At 35.4% G+C, this 23,184-nt stretch overlaps 1 protein-coding gene across 2 annotated transcripts; it reads left to right on the top strand.

Moving 5' to 3' along the window:
• Positions 1-17,050: 17,050 nt before the first annotated feature.
• LOC126691580 (uncharacterized) lies at positions 17,051-22,335 on the top strand. Of its 2 annotated transcripts, none has more exons than XM_050386604.1 (7): positions 17,051-17,298; positions 19,230-19,380; positions 20,202-20,288; positions 20,858-20,908; positions 20,988-21,071; positions 21,443-21,493; positions 21,926-22,335. In XM_050386604.1, the coding sequence occupies exons 3-7, from the start codon at positions 20,208-20,210 to the stop codon at positions 22,007-22,009; spliced, it is 351 nt and encodes a 116-aa protein (XP_050242561.1). In that variant the 5' UTR covers positions 17,051-17,298; positions 19,230-19,380; positions 20,202-20,207; the 3' UTR covers positions 22,010-22,335. The 2 variants fall into 2 exon arrangements, with proteins under 2 accessions (XP_050242561.1, XP_050242562.1); XM_050386605.1 differs by lacking the exon at positions 17,051-17,298 and adding an exon at positions 18,520-18,608.
• The last annotated feature ends 849 nt before the right edge of the window (positions 22,336-23,184 follow it).

Genomic DNA, 23,184 nt, shown 5'->3' with positions numbered 1-23,184 from the left:
AAAAGACCTAGAGTTGAAAATATTTTGGTCCTGATTATTATGTTTTTAACATTGAGGAAAATCCCCAAAATTTAAAAGAGGCTTTAACATCACCTGATACTATATTTTGGAAAGAGGCTGTAAATGATGAGATGGAACCTCTAATTTCTAATAGAACTTGGAAATTAGTAGATCTTCCACTGGGTTGTAAGACCATAGGTTGTAAATGGGTCCTTAGAAAAAAGTTGAAACCGGATGGATCAATAGATAAGTTTAAAGCTAGATTTGTTGCAAAAGACTTTAAACAAAAAGTTGATCTTGATTTCTTTGATACATTTTCTCCAGTAATAAGAATTACATCTATTCGATTGTTAATTGCTATTGCTACAATTTTTGATTTGAAAATTCATCAAATGGATGTAAAAACTGCTTTTCTAAATGGGGTCCTAGAGGAAGAGATTTATATGGATCAACACGAAGGCTTTGTAGAGCTTGGACAAGAAAGCAAGGTATGTAAGCTAACTAAATCCCTATATGGCTTAAAACAAGCACCTAAGCAATGGCATGAAAAGTTTGATTCCTGCATAATTGAGAATGGTTATAAATCAAATGAATGTGATGAATGTATTTATTCTAAATTATGGAATAATTTACATGTTATTATTAGCCTCTATGTGGATAATATGTTGATTTTTGGCTCAAATATGCATGTTATAAATGAGACAAAAAATACGCTTAAAAGCCATTTTGATATGAAAGATCTTAGTGAGGCTAACTTTATTTTGGGCATGAAAATTACAAAAGCATGTGATGGAATATATCTTGATCAATCACATTATGTTGAGAAAATATTGAGAAAATATACTCCTTTTGATTATAGTGTTCATTTATTTCCTGTGAATAATGATGATGAGATATTTAATCAAAAGGATTATGCTAGTATCATTGGTAGTTTGCGTTATGCTACTGATTGTACTAGACCTGACATTGCATATGCAGTAAGAGTGCTTAGCAAATTTACTAGCAAGCCTAGTAAAGATCATTGGCTAGCTATTGAGCGAGTCATGAGATATTTAATTAGTACCAAAAACTATGACTTATCTTATAAAAAGTACCCTGCTGTGATTGAAGCTTTTAGTGATGCCGATTGGAATACTTTGTCAAGTGATTCTCTATCTACCACTGGTTATATCTTTACCTTAGGTAGTAGTGCTATTTGTTGGAAATCTAAAAAGCAAACAATAATTGCTAATTCAACAATGGAAGCTGAATTAATAGCATTAGCTTCAGTTAGTGAAGAGGCAAATTGGCTTATAAATTTGTTATATGAAATTCCACTTTGTGAAAAGCCAATTCCACCTATATTAATTCATTGTGATAGCACTGCCGTAATTGATAGAATTAAAAACCGTTACTACAACGGTAAATCCAGACCTATAAGAAGAAAGCACAGTACCGTGCATTCTTATTTGAGTAGTGGCATCATAATTATGGATTATATTAAATCTAATAATAATCTTGCAGATCCATTTACCAAGGCCTTGGCAAAAGATAGAGTCTGGAATACATCGAGGGGGATGGGACTAAAGTCCATAGAATCATGAGCCATGTATGAGGATACCCAACCCAAGGACCAGAGATCCTGAGAATTGGGTTCAATGGGAAAAACGAATCATACGATGGTCGTAAGAAATGCACAATTTATTTATTTTTTAATTGTTCATCCCTATGATGTAAGTGCATTTATCCTGTAATGTGGAGAGGTTGAATAAAAAACTCTTAATGAAATTTGTAGCTCATATGAGTGGGGTGTCAGAATTACAGGAGTACCCTTGACAAAATTTCACCTATGTGAGTGTGGGAGTGGGGCCGCTCCCTATGAGATTTAGACTTGATCTAAATACACTTATAAAACTGGGATCAGCACACGGCCGTAAAGTGCTAGCTATAAAAACTCATGTCAACACCTGGATTGTTATGTGTAAGTAGTGATGCTTAATTTCCCTAAAGTAGTCCTAGTTCAAGTTGGAGACCACTACGACTCTGGAGTTGAGATCGTTGTTTTACTAAGTGAAGGTTCAATGCAGAGCACACCTTCATGATACATAGTGACCCATCTTTGCCTGGTAATCTCTCTTTAACTAAAATTTAATATTAAAATGAGTGAGGGATTGTTGGAGAATTTTAATATTAAATAATTAAAATGAATAAATGTTACAACATAAATGTAAAGATGTGGGAGTGAATATGGAAGATGAGGAGTTAGTGAAAATGTTTAATCCCACATTGAATATGGAAGATGTGGTGATTAATGGGCTAACATGAATTGTCTTAGATATTGGGCTAGATACGTGCGTAAGGGAGAGGAGAAAGGTGGAGGTATCAAAATTGGAAATGAATCAGCCTCTTGGATCCTCCTATTTGACAGCCCATTCAGAGTAATTACCATATCTGTTGGTGAGTAAATGACCCAAATTAATACTCCATTTTTATTATGGACAATGAAGAGTCATGAACCCACTTAATGGACTATCCGTTTGGGCCTATTCATTCTTCAGAAACTCCTTATCTCACCATTAATTACGTAACTCTACCCTATCAAATTAATATCCAACAATTAATCGTGTAACACCCACTACATCAGGATAATGAACCTAATTAATCAGAATAAATTGGATAGTAATTTATAAAGTTTAGCCAACCAAGGGCTTGAATCTCCTTAAAGAGAGTGAGTGCCGCACCTCAGTCCAAATAGTGTTGTGTAATTTTTCTCATTGAATTAATAATATTCAGAAGTACTATTCAGTTTCTCATTGTGTTATTTACATTATTATTGTATTTGCACCAACAGAACCAATAGGTTGAGTTGATGGATTATACTTGCATGTTTCACGCCTAGTAAAAAAATAGTTTTTATAAACTATTTAAGTTTTTTTTTTTAATAAACTTTTGCAATTCATATAACATGTCTAAATCATATTTCAAATTTTCAAATTCATTAAAACTGATTCCCAAAATACCAAAATAAATAAATTCTTTAGCTTTTTCTCGTTATTAGACACTACTAGGTGGCTTTGCTTTCGGCGGACTTCACCTTTTTGGTTTTGTGGGCCTTTGACTTGGGTGTGATATCATGAACCTTTGCCTTTCAATTGCTGTCATAAGGCATTGACATTTTCTTTCAGTTGGATTTGGCTTGTAACCAAGTAGTCATAAACTCATTGAGCTCGACCATGTGCTCATTCATGTTGTCTTGGGCCATGATGAAGTTCTTGAGCTTGAATTTATTAGAGCATTCACAGTGAATGTATCAAATTGCTAAATTGTTATTTTTGACAACCCACACAATGAAAATAGAGCTACAATAATGGTACTATTGCTAAATGTTTTAGCAATTGAGTTACAGTAAACTATCATCTATGGCAGTCCACTGTAGCTCAAAGTTAAACATAAATATTAATATTTTATTCTTCCTTTCCTTTTTAATTAAAAATTATGTTCTCTCTCTCTCTCTCTCTCTCTCTCTCTCTCTTACCTTTCCTATTTTCTTTTTTCCTTAGCTTGATCTCTCGCCCTTGCCTTTTCAGTTTGTGGTGGTGGTGGCTAGTGAAGAGTTTTTTATTTTATTTTATTTTATAGGATTGGTGATGAGTTTTGGTTTATGGTGGTGGGTATCCATTTTGATAGGTTTTTCTGGGTTGTGCATTGAGTGGTGGTTGTGGCTGGGTTGGATAAGTGGCTGTGGCTTGTGGATTTGTGATTTGGTTTTGGTTGGGGGTTTCGATTTGTGGGGTTGTGAGTGGCAGTAGTGGTGGTTTTGAGTTTGCTAGTAGTGGTGGTGGTTGGCAGTGGCCGTGAGTGGTGTGTTTATTGATTGTTTTTGCTTGGAAAGAGAGAGAGATCGAGAGGAAGAGAGAGAAAGAGACATAGGGGACTAATAAAAAAAAAGAATAAATAAATAATATTTAAATGAAGTGGTAAAAAAATAAAATTTAATGTTGGGTGTATTGTAAAGTGAAGTTTTAAAATAGATACAATAGATTTTTGAGTTACTAAAAGCTAAATTTTTTAAAACTACTTTGAATGCTCTTATGACCAGGATGACATGGTGGATGAATTGTTATTTGAATCAAGTCAATTATTTGAATTAGGCTTCGTGATAGAAGTTATCTCAATAAGGATATTCTTGGTTTTAGATTGGCGAAAGTACAATATTGGTTCCTCAAGTTTACCCTATGTGCGTAATTAGTCCCTCAAGTTTGAAACGTGCGCAATTGGTTCCTCAAGTTTTTAAAATGAGCAATATAAGTCCTTTTACTAACTGCCATTAACGGTGTTACTTATATGGCTAACGGAACAATGACTTGGCATTTTGTTTTAATGATGTGGTATATTTTTAATTAAAAAATTACAAACTAAAATTACACCTGAGAAACATTATTTACCAAATTAAAAAACTATTTTCTACCCATTGTAAACACCTAGCCACGGCTTAAAAAAATAAAATTAAAATAAAAAACCCACCCACGAGACAAAGAAGGGGAGAGAGGGAACAACAAGCCCCCATGAACACTTGTCTTTGCCTCAGCAGCGTCAGCCTCATATGGCTTCCTGCATCTAGGATAGCGGCCATCCTCCTCAAGAATCCTCTTGTGGTAGAAAAGGTAGAGCTAGAACCCGCATAAGCAAGGCAAAAAGCTCGAGTCTGTGAAATCCAAATCCTTATAGCATATAGGACACGAAGTTGGCGTAGACACCACTTTGTTACAACCCCACGTGAACCCTCCTGCTCCTCCACCATAGTGCCGATCTGGATTAGGCAAGCTTTGCTGCTTAGACAAATTGGGTAAACTCCGAGGCCTAAAAGCATCATCCAACCTCCATACTTGGCTGTTCCCACAATCCCCCCTAAAAACCATTTTTGGACACTCGGGCTTCAAATCACCACCTCCTAATCCCACCCCATCATTCGCTTCCCTAGAAGAAACCAATTCAGCAACAAATTCATACTCCGGAGAAGATTCTGAAGACGAGTTTGTTAGGACATATGTGTTTCACTTGTTAAGAACATATGTCATGATTTTATGTAATTGGCTTATCCTTTGACAAAACGCACTTTACTTGTATTTTGGTAGATTTAGGATGTTTTAAATACTTCAAGAAACCTTGTTTCAAGATCAAGTATTGAAACTTTCAAGTCTGTTCAAGAAAACAAGTTCAAAATGCAAAATCATTAAAACTCGACAGCTGACTCGACAGCTGCATCTATCAAGCTTAAGGAAGCTGTTCTTCATTTGGTGTGCTCGACAGCTGCTGTCTGTCGAGGTTTAAGATTTTCAGAATTTCAATCTGATTTTCTTGGGATCCGTAAATGTGTCTTTGGGCCTTATTTTCTCCTAAACCTAGACATATAAAAGGATCAGTTTAAGGGCCGTCAAAGTGTTCACAAGTTGCACAAATTTTGACCAAACTTTGTTCAAGCAAATTGTGACCGGAGATGAAGTTCTTGCCTTAGTTCATCTCTTTCTCTTGAAGAAGTTACTGTGTATGCGCACCGTAGGGTTTTGTGACAAAGCATCTTCTTGATCTTCATCGTTTGGATGAACTGAAGAACTTTGCAACCAACAACCTTCTTAGTTGATGATTGAAGTTGCGTACTAGGATCCGCGCAATTGGTTAGTCACGTACTAGGAGTTGTGCATCTGAAAGGGGAACTGTCACTACAAAACAAGTCCAATTGGGTATTGGGGTAAGGGTTCAACTGTAGGTTGGTAAGGTACTGGGATTCCTTTACTTGTAACCGCTTGTTGTGATAATAGTGGAGTTTCGGGAGTGGTGACCTGAAAATCACCCAGTGGGGTTTTTGTCGTTAGGTTTTTCCCATTCGTAAACAAATCACCGTGTTATTTATTTTCCGCTGCGTATTTAGTTTATTGGTGATTTGTTTGTGCTACCACACATTTACATGATAAATCGATTAATTAATAACTTGGCTAATTAATTAATTAATTAATTTCTATCACAATGGGTCATTTAGTTTGTGGCCTATCAAGTGGTATTAGAGCGGGCATACTCTGATTAGGGTTTAATCTTTGCTGTGTTGATCCATTGACCCCTGTTTGTCATGGATAGAGGACAGTCATTAATCATACCTCCTTTATTTGATGGCATTAACTATGCATACTGGAAAGTATGCATGAGAGCTTTCTTGCAATCTTTAGATGAGAAAGTGTGGCAAGCTGTGGAGATAGGCTGGACTAAGCCTACAGAAGTGCCAGCCGACTGGGATGATGCCAAGATTAAGGCGGCAAACTTCAACAGCAGAGTTTTGAATGAATTGTTCAGTACTGTCACCAATGAGGAGTTCAAGAAGATATCCTCCACTGAAACTGCCAAGGAGGCTTAGACCATTCTCTAGACAACCTATGAGGGTACTAAGGCTGTCAATGACTCAAAGTTTTAGAGGCTCACTACAAGTTTTGAAGAGATAAAGATGGAGGAGGATGAGTCTTTCGATGAGTTCTATGCCAAGCTAAAGGACATAGTGAACTCAGCCTTTAATCTTGGAGAAACCATTCCTGAACCCAAGATTGTGAGGAAAGTGCTCAGATCTCTGCCCGAGAGATTTCATTCCAAGATTACAGCAATAGAGGAATCAAAGGATATTGACAAGATTCCTCTGACTGAGCTGGTTGGAAACTTGCAGACCTACGAGCTAGGGTTGACAAGAATAGGCAAGTCGGGTAAAAGCAAGAGTATGGCACTAAAGACCAAGAGCAGTGAAACAAATGAATCTTCTGATGATGAAGATTCCAAGATAAAGTCCTACATCATCAGGCAGTTCAAGAAGTTTATAAAGAACGCCAATAGAAAGGGTTTCGACAAGGACAGCAGGCAATCCAGTTCTTCTCAGTTTAAAGGCCAAGACAAAGGGAAGAAGGATGCTAAGGAAGGTGGTCAGTACACTGTTCCCTCAGGACCTAAGTGTTTTGGGTGTCAAGGCTTCGGTCACATGAAGCATATTTTTTGAATTTTTTTGCTATTTTTTTCGGAATTTTCTTGCCCGGGTCAACTATGAACGGAATTCGGGACTAAAATTTTTTTCTCTCGTTCTCGACCTTTCTTATCCCGTTTTGGCTAAAATAATGCTGAAAAGAAGTTTTTTTAATTTTTGAATTTTTTTGCTATTTTTTTCGGAATTTCTTGCGCAGGTTGAGTATGAACGGAATTTAGGACTAAAATTTTTTTTTCTCTTTCTCAGCCTATCTCATCCCATTTTCGCTAAAAATAATACCGGAAAGAGGATTTTTAATTTTTTGAATTATAGGATGTACTTCAAAGGTGATAGTCCCCATCAAGCAGTTATGATTGTGTGTAAGTTAAAATGATTTTCTCATATCTCAAATCGTCATAACATGCATACACTTATGCAATCTTGCGATATTTTTCACACACAACACGCAATATTCTTTGTTATTTTTGATACATGTGTAGGTACAATATGATTTGGCCATCACGAGGTTTTACATATATTAATGTATGCTCACTAAACTATCTAAACTTGTTTTTGAAATATAAAATTGGTTAGACTTGTTTAATGTGTGTGTGTTTTTGGAGATCCATGTGCTTAAATTTTCATTTGAGAGATGATTTTGAGAGCTTAATATGTTGATTGGGTCGTTGGTTGAGTTGCATGTTGGATTGCATTCATGTTTGTGCTTTTCACATCTCGAAAAATTGTTTTTAAAAGCTGGCTTGACACCTCCTCGATACCTCCTTGATAGCTGGCTATCTGTCGAGCTTCCTTAAGGTTTTTCTTATCGCAATCTCGCCTGCACCTCGATACCTGGTGGATCTATCGAGATTGGGTCTGTATGCTCGATAGCTTCTCGATACCTGGTGGATCGATCAAGCTTTTGTTCTTAATTCTGGTGTGTTGATCCTCGATACCTCCTCGACACCTCAACTGTCGACGAGTATTTCCTCGACACCTCCTCGACAGATCGCTCAATACCTCTCGATACCTGCATCTGTCAAGATTTACTGGCTTTCCTATATAAAGCCCCTGCGTGATCCGGTCCTCATTTCCATCGATCTCTCTCTCGATACTTCTCTGTATCTCTCCCAAAAACACTCCAATCTCACTCCTATCTTGGTTCTCAAGGATTTTACAAGGTTTTCCAAGTTTTTCTTCACTTGGTAAGCTTCTAATCCTTTCTCATTCATGCATTTCATGTTTTGAAACCTAGGATTTTGGGTTTTGGAAATTTTTGGGGTTTTTCAAAATTGATGAGATTTCATTGAAATTTTGGGTTGGGTTTTCACTTAAATGTGTTTTAAACCTCATACATTGCATCACCTTAGCATTATAATGGTATTGCCATGCATTTAGATGTGTGTTATATGTTTGTGTGCTGATAGGTTTGGATTGGGCTGAGCCCATGATGCAATTTCCTTTGCATGTCACATGTTCATGCATTTCCCATGCATACATACTTCTTTTCAATATATTTGATATATTTGAAAATGTTTAGGACTTTTCTGATTGTCTTTCTTTCTCTCCCTCTCTGGTGTTTACGTTAGTTGTGTCTATGGCACCTAACCGTAAATCCACTCCAGCCTGGAATCCCCTTCGTTCTGGTGCTTCTTCTTCGTCTGATCCTACCCTATCTCATATCTGGTTCCGTGATGATGATGCCTTTAAGGCATTTTCGGAGAACTTTTCCAAACGAGGCATTCATTCGGAACGCCAAGTCATCTTGACAGATTTTGCCGACCTTCCCTCTGTCATTCACAGTTAGGGATGGGATTCACTGTGTGACGTCCTGGTCACCTGTCCTCTCGTGCTTATCCAGGAGTTCTACTCCAACATGCACAGGATTGATCGGTCAGTACCTCTTTTCTTCACTCGCGTTCGAGGTACACGCATTCCTATCACACCGCAATTGGTTGCGGATATGCTTCGGGTCCCTAGGATAAAGTTTCCTGACTATCCTGGTTGTGAGCGTCTGAGGACTGTGTCCAGGGATGAGCTCATGTCTGCCTTTTGTGAGCGCCCCTCTTCTTGGGGTGAGCATCTTTTTACACCATGTTGACCTTTTGCTAAAGGTCCTAGATTCATGAATATGGTGATGACTTTTGTTTTGCATTCCCTCTCTCACTATAACTCCATTACAGAGCCTCGTGCTCGGTTTTTATTGTCTCTTCTTGAGCATCTTACCATAAACTTCCCTTCTCATTTCATTCTGTCTATTATAGATGTTCATCTAGATTCGGCGTCCCGTGATAAGCTCATCTTTTCTTCCGCTATCACGAGGATTCTACCCCATTTTTCTGTTCCTTTTCCCTCTTCCGACCACTTTACCGTCATGTGTGCCATAGATTACGCTACTGTTAAACGTAGCGAGGCCCAGCTTCGATCGCGGCAATCGGATTCAGCAACTCCTTCATCCCGTTCCGCCCCATCCTGTTCGGCTCCATCCACATCGGCTCCTCCTTCTTCTTCGGGCAATGGTCTCTAGGAGATATCATGGCGCAGTTGCAGTGCATGGATGCTCGCCTCGATACACTTTCTATGGAGTTGTATCAGGTGAACGTTCGTGTCCGTAGTATTGCACAACGACAGGCGTCTATGGGTGGATTTGCTCCTGAGGCTACTCCTTCATCACCTTCTCCCGTGGCTTCTACTTCTGAGGATGAGGATGATGATGATAGTGATGACGATGATGCTTCAATTGATGCTGATGAATATGCTAGCTCTGCCGATGAGATATCTACTTGACACTCTTACCCTTTGTCATTCGTGACAAAAAGGGGGAGTAGTTTTGGTATGAGAGTAGTCTATCTTAAGGAGGATAGTATGTATCTTTTCTTTTCTTTCTTTTCAGATACATTACTCTTGTACATGAGGTCTTGTGACCATTTATAGACATACATTGTACTTATCTCTTTATTTATATTGATGTATGCTTTTCTTTCACTTACCCTTTCATGTGTTGTTTCTTTTCTCTCTTTATACACGTGTTTCTTATACTTGTATGCAATCTATTATTTCTGTTTCACATAAAGATGCCTTGATGAGTTTTGTTTAAAGTGTTTTAGAAATACAGGTTGTCAAAGTCTACTTGCCATAAACTCTCTTCTTGCAAAGTTTTTCAAGAGTTTGTGTTAAGATAGATTTTATTGTATTCAACAAGTGAATATGAGTTGAGTGATTTATGACTTCTCTCATATGTTCATTTGTTTGTTGTGGTTTTGTCACGGATTGCCAAAGGGGGAGATTGTTAGGACATATGTATTTCATTTGTTAAGAACATATGTCATGATTTTATATAATTGGCTTATCCTTTGACAAAACGTACTTTACTTGTATTTATGTAGATTTAGGATGTTTTAAATACTTCAAGAAACCTTGTTTCAAAATCAAGTATTGAAACTTTCAAGTCTGTTCAAGAAAACAAGTTCAGAGTGCAAAATCATTAAAGCTCGACAGCTGCATCTATCGAGCTTAAGGAAGCTATTCTTCATTTGGTGTGCTCGACACCTGCTATCTGTCAAGGTTTAAGATTTTCAGAATTTTAATATGATTTTCTTGGGATCCGTGAATGTGTCTTTGGGCCTTCTTTTCTCCTAAACCTAGACATATAAAAGGATTAGTTTAAAGGCTGTCAAAGTGTTCACAAGTTGCACAAGCTTTGAGCAAACTCTGTTCAAGCAAATTGTAGGGGTGTCAATGTTCAACCCAACCCGTGAACACGACACGAACCCGACATGTGTTTTTTTGGGTTAGGGTTGGGCCTTAATGAGTTTGGGTCATAAACGGGTCAACCCGAAAGCGACACGATAAGAAACGTGTCATAAGCGGTTAACTCGTGTAACCCGCAATAAACACGTTTGACACGCCAATTTATTTGTGTCAACCCGAAATGACCCATTTAACACAACTCATTTAACTCGTATAATAAATAAATATTTATTTTATTTTAGATTTGTCAAATACTTTTTATATCCAACATATATTTTAAATTTAAAAAGAAAAGTGAGTAATTACAAAAATTTACAAAGGATATAATTGGAAATTGAAACTTTACAGACTCTAGAACTAGTAATACTTTTTTTTTTTTTTTTTGGCATAGAATTTGCACAAATGAAATTGGATGAGCTTGTGGAAGATGTTATGAATTTGGATATCAGCAAAGAATCTATGGATGATAATCGTGGTCATAGTTAGGATTAGTCTACTGTTTGCTCAAATTCTTTCAATATTGATACTTAGCATTTGGCGAGTTCCAAAAATATTATATTTTTGTTGAATTATGTTATTTTATTTTTGTTATTTTGAATTTGGGTTGAAGTATATGCATTTCTTTTGGAGTGTAAAGAACTTATTTCTAGATGAATGTTATATTTTTGTTGAATTATATTATTTTTAATATGGGTTGAAGACTTAAAGTGTATGCATTGCTTTTTGGGATGTAAAAAAATTTCTTTCTAGATGAATGTTATATTTAATATTATGCAGGTTGAAATGGGTTGTATTATATTCGTGTCAACCCAACACAACTCGTTTATTAAGCGTGTCAAATGGGTTGGGTCAGGTCAACCTGCTTTATTAACAGGTCGGGTTAGGGTTAAAGGATCATGACACGATTATTAAATGGGTCGGGTTAGGGTTGAGCCATTTAGTCGAATACCCCTACCTCGACAAGACACAAATCCAACACGCTAACCCGAATTGACACTCCTAGCAAATTATGACTAGAGATGAAGTTCTTGCCCTAATTCATCTCTTTCTCTTGAAGAAGTTGCTGTGTATGTGCATCGTAGGGTTTTGTGATCAAGCATCTTCTTGATCTTCATCGTTTGGATGAACTGAAGAACTTTGCAACCAACAACCTTCTTAGTTGGTGATTGAAGTCGCGTACTGAGATCCGCACAATTGGTTAGTCACGTACTAGGAGTCGTGCATCTGAAAGGGGAACTGTCACTACAAAACAAGTCTAATTGGGTATTGGGGTAAGGGTTCAACTGTAGGTTGGTAAGGTATTGGGATTCCTTTACTTGTAACCGCTTGTTGTGATAATAGTGGAGTTTCGGGAGTGGTGACCTGAAAATCACCCGGTGGGATTTTTGCCGTTAGGTTTTCCCCATTCGTAAACAAATCACCGTGTTATTTATTTTCCGCTACGTATTTAGTTTATTGGTGATTTGTTTGTACTACCATGCATTTGCATGATAAATTGATTAATTAATAACTTGGCTAATTAATTAATTAATTTCTATCACAAGGGGTCATTCAGTTTGTGCCCTATCAGGGTTTTTGTTTTCAGCCACTAAAGCATCCACCACAGTTTCCCAATCATCCAAACACCCATCATCTCCTCCTTCTTCACCTCCTTCTTCATCTTCTGTAACGATTACACTTGGTGAGTGGAGGAGTCCGTGAAGAGCTTGTGTGTAATTTTAGTTTGTAATTTTTTAATCAAAAATATGCCACATCATTAAAATAAAATGCCAAGTCATTATTCCGTTAGCCACATAAGTAACACCGTTAATGGCAATTAATAAAAAGACTTATATTGCTAATTTTAAAAACTTGAGGAACCAATTGCACACGCTTCAAATTTGAGGGACCAATATTGTAGTTTTGCCTTTTAGATTAGTGATAGGTATTGTCATTAGCCCGTATTTCCTATTATGTTTAAGGTGGTAAGATGAATAATAAAAGTAAGCAGAAAATTAATCCTAAAAATTCCATAATCCTATTCAAGTTAAACAAGCTAGTCATCCGGAATCTACTAGGTTATCTTTTTAATTATCTCAGTTCATATAATTTGGTATTTGAGAATTTCAATCCATTTGAAGCATCTCTGCCAAACATCCCACAAATAGAAACTTAATTTAAAAAAAAAAAAATATATATATATATATATATATATATATCAAAACCACTTCACTCACCTGTCATGGACAACCCAACAACAAACCTTAGCCCTTGTGATTTGTGAAAACAAAATAAAAAAAATCATAAACTAACATACCCAAAAGATCATATATTTGAAATTTAAATTGAACTTCATTAACTTAAAGGTGTAAATGCACTTTTAGTCCTTACATTTTGGTTCCTACATTTTAATTTCATCACTTTTAGTCCCTAAATCAATTAGTGCGTGTTATTTTGGTCCTTTCCGTTAGTCAACAACTGGAAATATCTGACGTGGCAAACGAAGTACACTGTTGACACAGTAAATGCTGATGTGGCAAACAAAATAATAATAAAAAATTTATTTGTTATTTAATAAATGTCAAGTCAGCATAAAATAATAATAAAAAAAGACATTTTCATGTTTTTTTTAGATTCTTTTAAAATAAAATAAGATAATTAAATTAAAAAAAAATTATTTCTTTCATTATTTTTTCTAAAGAACATGTTCATGTTCCTTGGGTTCATCCCCAGAAATTTTCTTGAGAAACAAACTCACAAAAAACCCAAAAAATTCAGCTAAAAAACGAAATCATAAATCTCAAACTCACAAAAAACCCAAAAAATTCAGCTCAAAAATGAAATCATAAATCTCAAAGCCCTCATTTTTAACCCTAGCAAAAATAGAGCTATCCCAGCCATGGCCGACTCTCATTCACTCTCATTTTATACTTCTTTTTCTTTGTTCTTTCTAGATCCATTACTTGCTCTATTTGTGTTTGTATCTTTGTTTTTCTTCTTTATTTTCAGATCCATGACTCTCTCTTTCTCTCTCTCGGTGCTTGTTTCTTTTCAAATTTTGAATTTGTGATCTTGTGCTTATGTTCAAATATCAACAACTGATGGGTGTGGCCATGGGTCTTGGCTATGGGGTGGTGCAATTGTCGATTTGCTTATGGGGCTGCCTGAGAGCCTTCCGGGCCCCGCTCCGGTGCTTGAAGAGAATAAAGGCATAGCCTTTGGACTTACCAGCGGTCAATGACCACCTTGCGATCCTCGATCTCGCCGTACTTGTAGAAGACGGAGGTGAGGGTTTCGGCTATGGTGTCCTAGCCGAGGTCGTGGATGAAGATCTTGCAGTGGGTGGGGTCCGCATCGGCAAGCTCATGCACAATTTCAATCAAGTCCGGGTGCTTGCTCACTCCCTTCTTGATTAGAGCCACAAGATGGTCCTTCGTGAACGACTCTAGAAGCTTCTCCACGTCTTCGTCCTCATCGTCCCCAGTTGCTAGGTTTGTGTTTGTTGCTTTTGTGTTTGGTTGACAAAGAAGATCCATTGCTGGGTTTGTGTTTGTGTTTTTGTTCTTGCTGGAAATCAGTTTGTGTTTGTGTTTTTGTGTTTGGTTGACAAGAAAGGGCAAGAGAATGCTAGAAAATCTGGGCATGTGTTCTTATGTTTAAATCTGAATTTGTGTTCTTTGGAGTTCTTGTTGAAGATGAAAGATTTAGTTTGTTATTGTGTTCATTGTATTTTTAAATTTGAGTTTGTGTTTGGTTCTGGGTTTGTGCTCTTATGTTCTTGTGCTAATGTTTAAATCTGTGATCATGTTTTTGTGTGTTCTTGTTCAAAATGAATTAAATCTAAATTTATGTATTTTATTGTTTTTAATTCTGTTTATTCTTTTTTTATTTAGTTAAAATTGATAAATTATTTTTAAAAAAATTAGATGCTGATGTGGCATTTTTTATAATATTTTAATTCCTTCATTTGCCACGTCAGATATTTTCGGCTGTTGACTGATGGAAAGGACCAAAATAACACGCGTTAATTGGTTTAGGGACTAAAAGTGGTGAAATTAAAATGTAGGGACCAAAATGGAAAAAAGACAAAATGTAGAGACTAAAAGTGCATTTACGCCTAACTTAAACACAAACATAATTTACATAGCATAATATAATGATACAATGAGAGGAAATACTTAATATGTATGATCATTTTGATCACCAATCAGATTCTAAGCCTCTCTATTTATATCCCCAAAGAAGTCAGAAGCTTCAAGATGAGTAATATTTACTCCATCTGAAGCATCAAGGTAATCTTCTGGATCACCAAGTTCTACAAGGTTCTCTTCAACTACTTTTCCTTTCTCTTTCAAGGAGGCTTGGTACAAGTCTACCAAATGCTTAGGCGTACGACATGTACGCAACCAATGCCCTTTTATGCCACACCTATAACATTGTTCTCTTGGCCCTTTTGAGATTTGTATTGTAAATCCCTGCCATTTTCATGTTGTTTTATCTCATTTTGATTCAACCTTTTGTTATAAGGTGTGTTTTGCCCCTTTGAAGGATTATGAGCACGTCTCCCCCTGTTTTGGATGTTTTTACCACGTCTACGTCCATGCCCATGACCTCTATGTCCTCCATTTATATTCCATTCACTTTAGGGAATTGTGTGGAGCCGGTTGGGCAAGACTAGTGATTTCTCAATAGAAGCTCATTATTTTGTTCAACCATTAGAAGACATGATATAAGTTCTGAATATTTTTGGAACTCACACTCTTGATATTGCTGCTACAGGAGCATATTTGAGGCATGAAATGTAGTAAATGTTTTTTCTAACATGTCTTCCTCAGTGACCTTTTCACCACATAATTTCAATTGTGAGGTAATTTTAAATAGTGCTAAATTATACTCACTTACACTTCTGAAATCTTACAACCTTAGGTGCATCCAATCATAACGAGCTTTTGGGAGGATTACACTTTTGTGGTTCTCATATCTCTCCTTCAATTTTTCCCATAGGGATAAGGGATCTTTTTCTGTGAGGAGTATAGGAACAATATAATCTAACTATCAATTTATATATGTATAGGGGTAGGATCAAGTTACAACTGATGTATTTTTAAACAAAGTTACACTATCTAATAACAATTTATTGAATGAATATTGTGAAAATCTCATTGTTAGATTGCATGTTTTATGATTATGTGTTCTTAATACACATGTTACACTTTGTGCCAATCGGATGCTATTTAGTATTCGATATAGAAAACCCTCTTTATTCACAATTTTATAAAATAGAAAATTTTGAAATTTAAATATTTGATTGGTGACATAGTTATTGATCTTAAGTTGTTTTGATAATTTGTAAGTATGTAAGGTATAAGAAAAAAGTCCAATCTAATGGTAGGTGTGTCACAATTCACACACATTAAAAACATATTGAGTGGTGTATTATTACTTAAAGTTACATTAAGTGTAACTTGAACATAACTCATCTATATATATATATATATATATATAACTTGAGTTCCATTAAAAACTTAAAAAAATATTATCATTTCATTATTTTCTTCATAGAACTCGAGTCTCTAAGTTCCCCCTTTAGAATTCGAGTATTTGAAACTCAAGTTCTAAAAGTGGTCACATAACAAAAATGTTTCAAAATCGAACACATAACTAATATATTTAGGGAATTAGCCTAATTGCCAAAAAAGAGTATGTATATATAAAAACAAGACAAGAATTCGAGAGCCATCCTATTTAAATTTAGACATAGACATAATCGGATTTTTTTTATTATTTTAAACAAGAGAGCAAGATTCGTTAAAGTAATAAATAATGGTATTGTGTAAGATTAGAGAACTCAAAAGGCAGAATAAAAAGGATTTATTTATTTATTTATTTTTTGGGTTGGTCTTAGGATACATGAAAAATGATTTGAAGATTAAAAAAAAAAAAAATCATGTATTCTCTCAAAATTTTGGAAACTCTGAATTTTAGTAATGATTAAGAGTTGAAGTTTTTTCCAAAAAAATTGTAATTTAGTAATATTAATTGATTTATTTTTATGAGAAAAATATGAGTTCAAATTCTTCTCTTCACTTGTTTGAATACTTGAACTATATATATATATATATATATATATATTTTTATACCCATAAAAGGAGTTGGAAATTTCCCATTATTTGATATTTGTAATTTGAAATCACACATGCCTATTCCGAAATGGTTGATAAACTTGTAGTAATTTGGAAGATAAAATATTGGAAAAGAAAAAGAAATGAGCAAGAGAGAGAGGAAAAAAAAAGAAAAAGAAAGAAAGAAAGAAAAACAAACAAAAGGGAAAAAGAAAAAGGTGAGAAAAGTCTTATTAATCACAACCAAAAGGCCAAAAACCCTCAACACTCCAGAATTCTTAAACCCAATCACTCACTGCTATCAGATGCAGTACAACAACCACAGCTTAATAACTTGATACTACTACTACTACTACTACAAACACAAGGAACTCTGCCATTTCTGTTAAACGAAATGGCGGGTTCGTTGCTATCCCCCCCGAACGCGCCATGGACTCCATCAGCCTCGAGCGCGGCATCACTATCGCCTCAAAGGTAAGGTTCACCAATTTTGATTCAATTAGTGGGTTTGAATTCTTTATTTGGATCTGTTTCCTGAATTTGATTATATATGTGTAAGAAGCTATAAAAAAAAAAAAGTAGTGCTTGAAATGTGTGATCTTCATTTCCAATCTAATACTACGATAGTCTTTAAACCTGCTCAGAAAGCTTGTTATTCCAATTTGGGTAGCTAAGCTAACTGATCGTCAACCGTGAAGTGCGTTGTTTGGTTAGTAAATGAGATGATTGAGAGTTCAGATGCTCAGCATCTTTACAGTCTGTAGTGTAAAGGTTGGATCCAGTGCACAAAGCTCCCACTTTTAGGGGGTCTGGTCTGGTGTGAGAGAGTTGATTGGTAGGTAGCCTTTACCCCGAATATTTCTTTTTTTTGGAGAGGCTTATTATTCCCAGAGTTGAACCTGCGACTTGTTGCTTTTGGTGGAACACACTTGCCATGGCACCAAGGCCTGACCTCTAAAATCTTTAGTGTAGTATGTTTTGGTAATTAATTAGATTAACAAGAAATGCTTAATTTACATTTAAGCGATTATTGGAAAGAGTGTGGTTGGCATTCATCATTGTTAGACCCCATTTACATGGCTTCCATACCATAGTTCTACTTTTATGAGGAAGTGAGCAAGTGTGAGTGATGTTTCCCATACAACGACATAATTGAAGTTAATTTTGTGATATAATAGAGGGTGGGAAATTTTCGTTTTGCCTTCCTTAAGTCTAGAGACAACACCCTATGTTTTTCCATGGAGCACAGAACTTTGCTAATTGCAGTTCACAGGCTATTTCCTCTTATATCAAGCACCATACTATTATGATGCTATCCATTATCTTACTATACCTTAGTATGACTTATTTTGTATGATCTAAACAATGCAGGAGATATTCCATTACATCGAATCTTCGTGGTAATTATTGTTTAATACAGCTTATAGGTTTTCATACATTTCTAAATTGTTGTACTCCTTACATGGTGACCCAACATTCAATATTGCTGATGATAAAATATGTGTTTATAATTTATCGGCTTCCTTTAGAAAAATGATTTTGTAGTTGACCCTTTGTTTTGGTGATCCTTCCTCTTCTCCAATTAGATTGAATCTCTTATCTGTTTTATGTTTTTCCTAGAAGCATTTCTCGAACGTTTGATGGTTTTGAAATATCAGTAATGAGACTAATCCGAGATCTCTTTCTGATTGGATGAAGGTTGGGGGGGGGGGGGGGGTGCAGAGGGGCTCTATTCTTCATCTTTCTTGGTTGATACTCCTGGACATGCAGATTTTGGCGGTGAAGTAAGACTCTATTAGGATTTATTTACACTGCAAAGGCTTTAGGACTTCTAGACTATTTCTAGCTTAATGTTTGACTGATTATTTGTTATTTTTATGTGTTAAATCCAAGTAAAAGGAATTCTATGGTTTACTAATGTGGCATGAAACTTATAAAGGTTGATGATTTAATTACCTCATATAAAAGGAGCTGAGGAGGCATGGAAATATTTAAAATTCTTGAAATTTTAATTTTGGCAAACATTATTCTGCATGGTGATGCTCTCATATTCTTTGACCTCTAAATTATTCAAAACAGTAATAGGTTATGCATGCATTTAAGTGTTAGATTTAATGGAAAGTATGATATAGTCTCAAAGTCTACCTCAATGGGTAGAAATCGTTGGCCTTTCAAGCCATAGCTCAAGTGGAAAGGTGTGGGGAGGTTAGTTTTTAGGTTTGAATCTTAAAAGCAACATTTAAGGATTTTTTTTCCCTTCTACTTGTAGCTAGCTAATCCTAAGGTGCTCCAAAAGTGGAAGGACCCATCTTTTTCAAATACACTTCTCTACTTTTTAAAAAATATATATATATTGCTATGCTATTTTTTTGATCTGAGTACAACTCTGGTTTGGATGGATATAGGTTGAACGAGTTGTTGGTATGGTTGAGGGAGCAATTTTAGTAGTAGACGCTGGAGAGGGTCCACTTGTTCAGACAAAGTTCGTTCTTGCAAAAGCCTTAAAGTATGGGTTGCGCCCTATTCTTCTTTTGAACAAAGTAGACCGACCTGCAGGTATGGCTCTGTTACTCATTAAGTTTTGAATTACGAAAAGTGAAGTCATGCCAATTACATGATGTTACTAGTTGCATTATGTCCAAGGAAAAAGTAACAGAAAAGGGTCTTGAAAAAAAAAAAAAAAAACTTAAAGATGAAGAGTGAAGTCATTTTGATGATGTATTATGTTTTTGCCCATCCTCTCTCTCTTCTAGTTTATGGTTTCTCATGTTATTTTTAATCATGTTATTTACATTACTGCTGCAATGTATCTCTTCTCATGCATCATGGATCTTTGGTGTTTGAATTTAAACACCATAGCAAAAGAATGAGAGGGTATGAATTACTGACTGGAAGATGTTCAGATTTCCATTGGCATTTGCATTACTGCTGCAATGTATCTTTTCTGATGCATCATGGATCTTTGGTCTTTGAATTTAAAGAACTTGCTCTTTTTCTCCCCCCCTTTACTTTTTGGGTATTTGGGAACGTTAGAGCATTAGATGCATAGATACATAGATACATTTGTATATGTGTATGCCTTCTTGGATGTAATCTTTAATCATATTGGTGACAGTATGATCTTCTGACCATGATATACAGTTTAAAACATAAAATATATTAAAAGGAAGTTCTAAATCCCTTTGTGCCTAAACTCAAGCTACACCTTGCTGTATAACTAAATTTATGATCGGGTCAATTTATGATTGTGGGGGGATATTTATTTTGTTGTATTATGGCATGGCTGATTGAAGTTGATCTTGAAGCTGATTGTACTCAGATTTCTATCATTTTTTCAGTCATGAACCTGATTGTATTTTGTGCTCTACATTATACAGGTATCAATGGGCTATGGTACAATTACAGCTCATGCACTGATGAGTTTAGAAGCTCGTGGAACTCTCTTTGTGACTCCTGGGATGGAGGTTGTTAGTTTTACTAATTTACTTTTGTTTGTCCCTGTGCTTTCTAACTTCCATTAGTTGTTACCTATATGGGACTTATATAGGTCTCCTGCTTTTATATTTTATTATAATCTATAACTACATTAACTTCCTCTGAATAAAATACAGTAAATTTATCTGAATAAAATCAAGCACATTCTTGCCAGTGAACTCTAGCTGAAATGGTGCTTCCCTTGTAGAGCAAGGTGGAGGGTGAGATCATAGATTTAAGACCCACTTGGTGCGTGTGTAACTTATTAATAATAAAAAAATTCATTCACATTCCTGTGGGGGGTTTCAATAAAATTAAGTCCTGAATTTCTATAAAATTTTCCATAACATTGCAATATGTGCCTTGAGGTCCTCTTGATCCTCTTGCCTTCCTCCAATAGGATGATATGGATGGTATTTGGCAATGACATTTTAGTAAAAGAATTAAACAACTCAAGGAAGTTTGAAATCCACAGCTACCTTAATATGTAAACTGTCTTGCATTGATTCCTGTTCTCTTGTATGAAGCAAAGCTGATTGTTTGACTCTTTGGTGTACAGACATATGATGGCATGATTGTTGGTGAACATTCACGGGATACGGATCTAGATGTAAGGAAGACTTATACCTTTCATTATCTCCATTTGTTAAGCACTAGGGACTTAACTTGCAATGATTGCTATTGTGCAGATCAATCCAAGTAGGGCTAAAGAACTTACTAATGTGCGTGCTGCTAGCAAGGATGAGAATGTGAAGCTATCACCACCTTGCCTAGTACGTATTTATTAGCCCTCGTGTTATGTGTTTCTATTTCCTCCAGTAGTTTGTGTGCTAATATGCCTAGAAATAAGAGCGTGATTCACTAGTAGATTGAACCCATTTAGGGCCTTTCGGTCTTCATTTATGCCAAAATAATTGACTGGATATTCTTGATCATCCTTCATGAAAACTCTCATACAACATGAAGTGTGACTTTTTTGTATAATTTTTGGCAACTGTGTTGAATTAGTGAAGCTACCTTGTTATGAAGTTTTGAAGTTGATGTTGAAAGCAGTAAGAAACTTTTTATGGTCATGAGTGAAAAGCTTCTTCACCTTCACATTTGACATGTACGCAGTTGCTAACCTGAATGTATTTGGGTGCAGATGACTCTTGAAGAAGCCATTGGCTATGTAGCTTCTGATGAGCTTATTGAGGTAAGTAGCAATTGAATTATTTTATTTCTCTTTTTTCAATTAATAAACAAAACTACTTCAGTTCTCCTTTATCCGTTTTATACAAGAAATTAATTTTATTTCAGGCCTTTCCATTTCTTCATATATTTTTGTTGTTACTGTTATACCACAGATGTTAGTATCCTAGCTTTATTGCAGACCTCCCTAATTCTTTTTCAAATTTTACAACGAAAAATGTGTACCCTTGAAATGAGCCATGACTCAAATAACACAAGAAGTCTTGGGTTCACTGTAGGGAAAGGGTGTACGTTTTTGAGTTCTGGTGAATTTTGTTGCTGATAGTGGCTTTTTAATTTGTTTGGTCTTGTTATTCCTGGATTTTAATTTATTTTTTTGGGGACCAAATTACTGGGTATGATGCTTTTCTGATATCATCTTATGTTTCATGTGAAGGTAACACCAAAGGCCATTCGGTTAAGGAATAAATACCTGGATGTTAACAAGCGTAAAACCATGAGTAAAAGGCCAAAGGAGTGAAGCATTTTTTCTTGATACAGTTTTGTAACCTTATTATTATTGATTGTACCATGAGCTAGCTAGCAGGTGAAGGGTGCAATTGTGACCGGATTTAATGGATGCACGTGTAACTTACCAATCAATAAGAAGAAGAAAAAAAAAAAAAAAAAAGAAAAGTAGGGTAGTTTTTGTACTCAATTCTTTTTGTTTGCCTCAGATTAGGTGATATGGAACATTGAAATCATATTTCATAAATGATGAGCGAGAGTTGATGTATTTATAAGAATCAATCATGGTAGTGAGATAGTTGCTCATTTTTTGTCATATATAGCACACATCTTTGTTCAGAGGTATATTACTATTTTTTAGTTACAGGACAACCCTCTCTATCTGTGCATCTTTGCTGCAAACCATAAATGTGCTCTAGTTCAACCGACACTTTCTCCTCCATGAGTAATTTGTTGGCAAGGTTGTGGGTTCAAGACCTGCAGGTTATATGTGTAACTTTCCAATTAAGAAAATTAAAAAAAAAAAAAAAAAAAAAAAAAAAAAAAAAAAAAAAATCTTTGCTGCATTTCTTACCATAACCTTGAGTGTAGTAGTTTTTGTTTGTTTTCTAAAGATAATTTGATTTTGCCCATACATATTTACTGATTTTAATGCAAAGAAAAAAAAAATAGTGCTATATTGCTAGCAACATTGACGTTAGTATGAAGTGAACTTGCTGTTTCATTTTAGGACTTGGAAAACTGTAGGATAAATTGTCGGTCACTTGGAACCTTTAGCAGTGGAATAGCATTCGTGTATCATATAATCGTACCGGATATTGTGGTTGTAGAACCAAGGTTATATGATATAGCTTAAGAAACTGCTGCAAGAATTTCTTAGATATCCTGGAGATTGTGATTTGATGAAATGATTTATATTTGAATACTCTAAAATGATGTGACTTATAACTTCATAATTCTAAAATATTCATTAATTTCATTCTTTAGGCATCTCATTTATTTAAGCTAATAAAAATTGCATTAACATTTTATTTAAAAAAAAAAAAAAAAAAACACTAATAATTTATGTACTTTGACAGAGTATATTTATATATATATATATATTTGCCCCCAAAAAAAAATCATTCATAAGAAAATCCAAAAACAAAATGTAAATCAAGGCAATTGGAGAAAAAGAAACTAACACTG

Source organism: Quercus robur, chromosome 7, assembly GCF_932294415.1.
Source record: "Quercus robur chromosome 7, dhQueRobu3.1, whole genome shotgun sequence".
Classification (NCBI taxonomy): domain Eukaryota; kingdom Viridiplantae; phylum Streptophyta; class Magnoliopsida; order Fagales; family Fagaceae; genus Quercus; species Quercus robur.
Note: the sequence above shows the minus strand (reverse complement) of the source record. Positions and strands in the feature narration are given on the sequence as shown.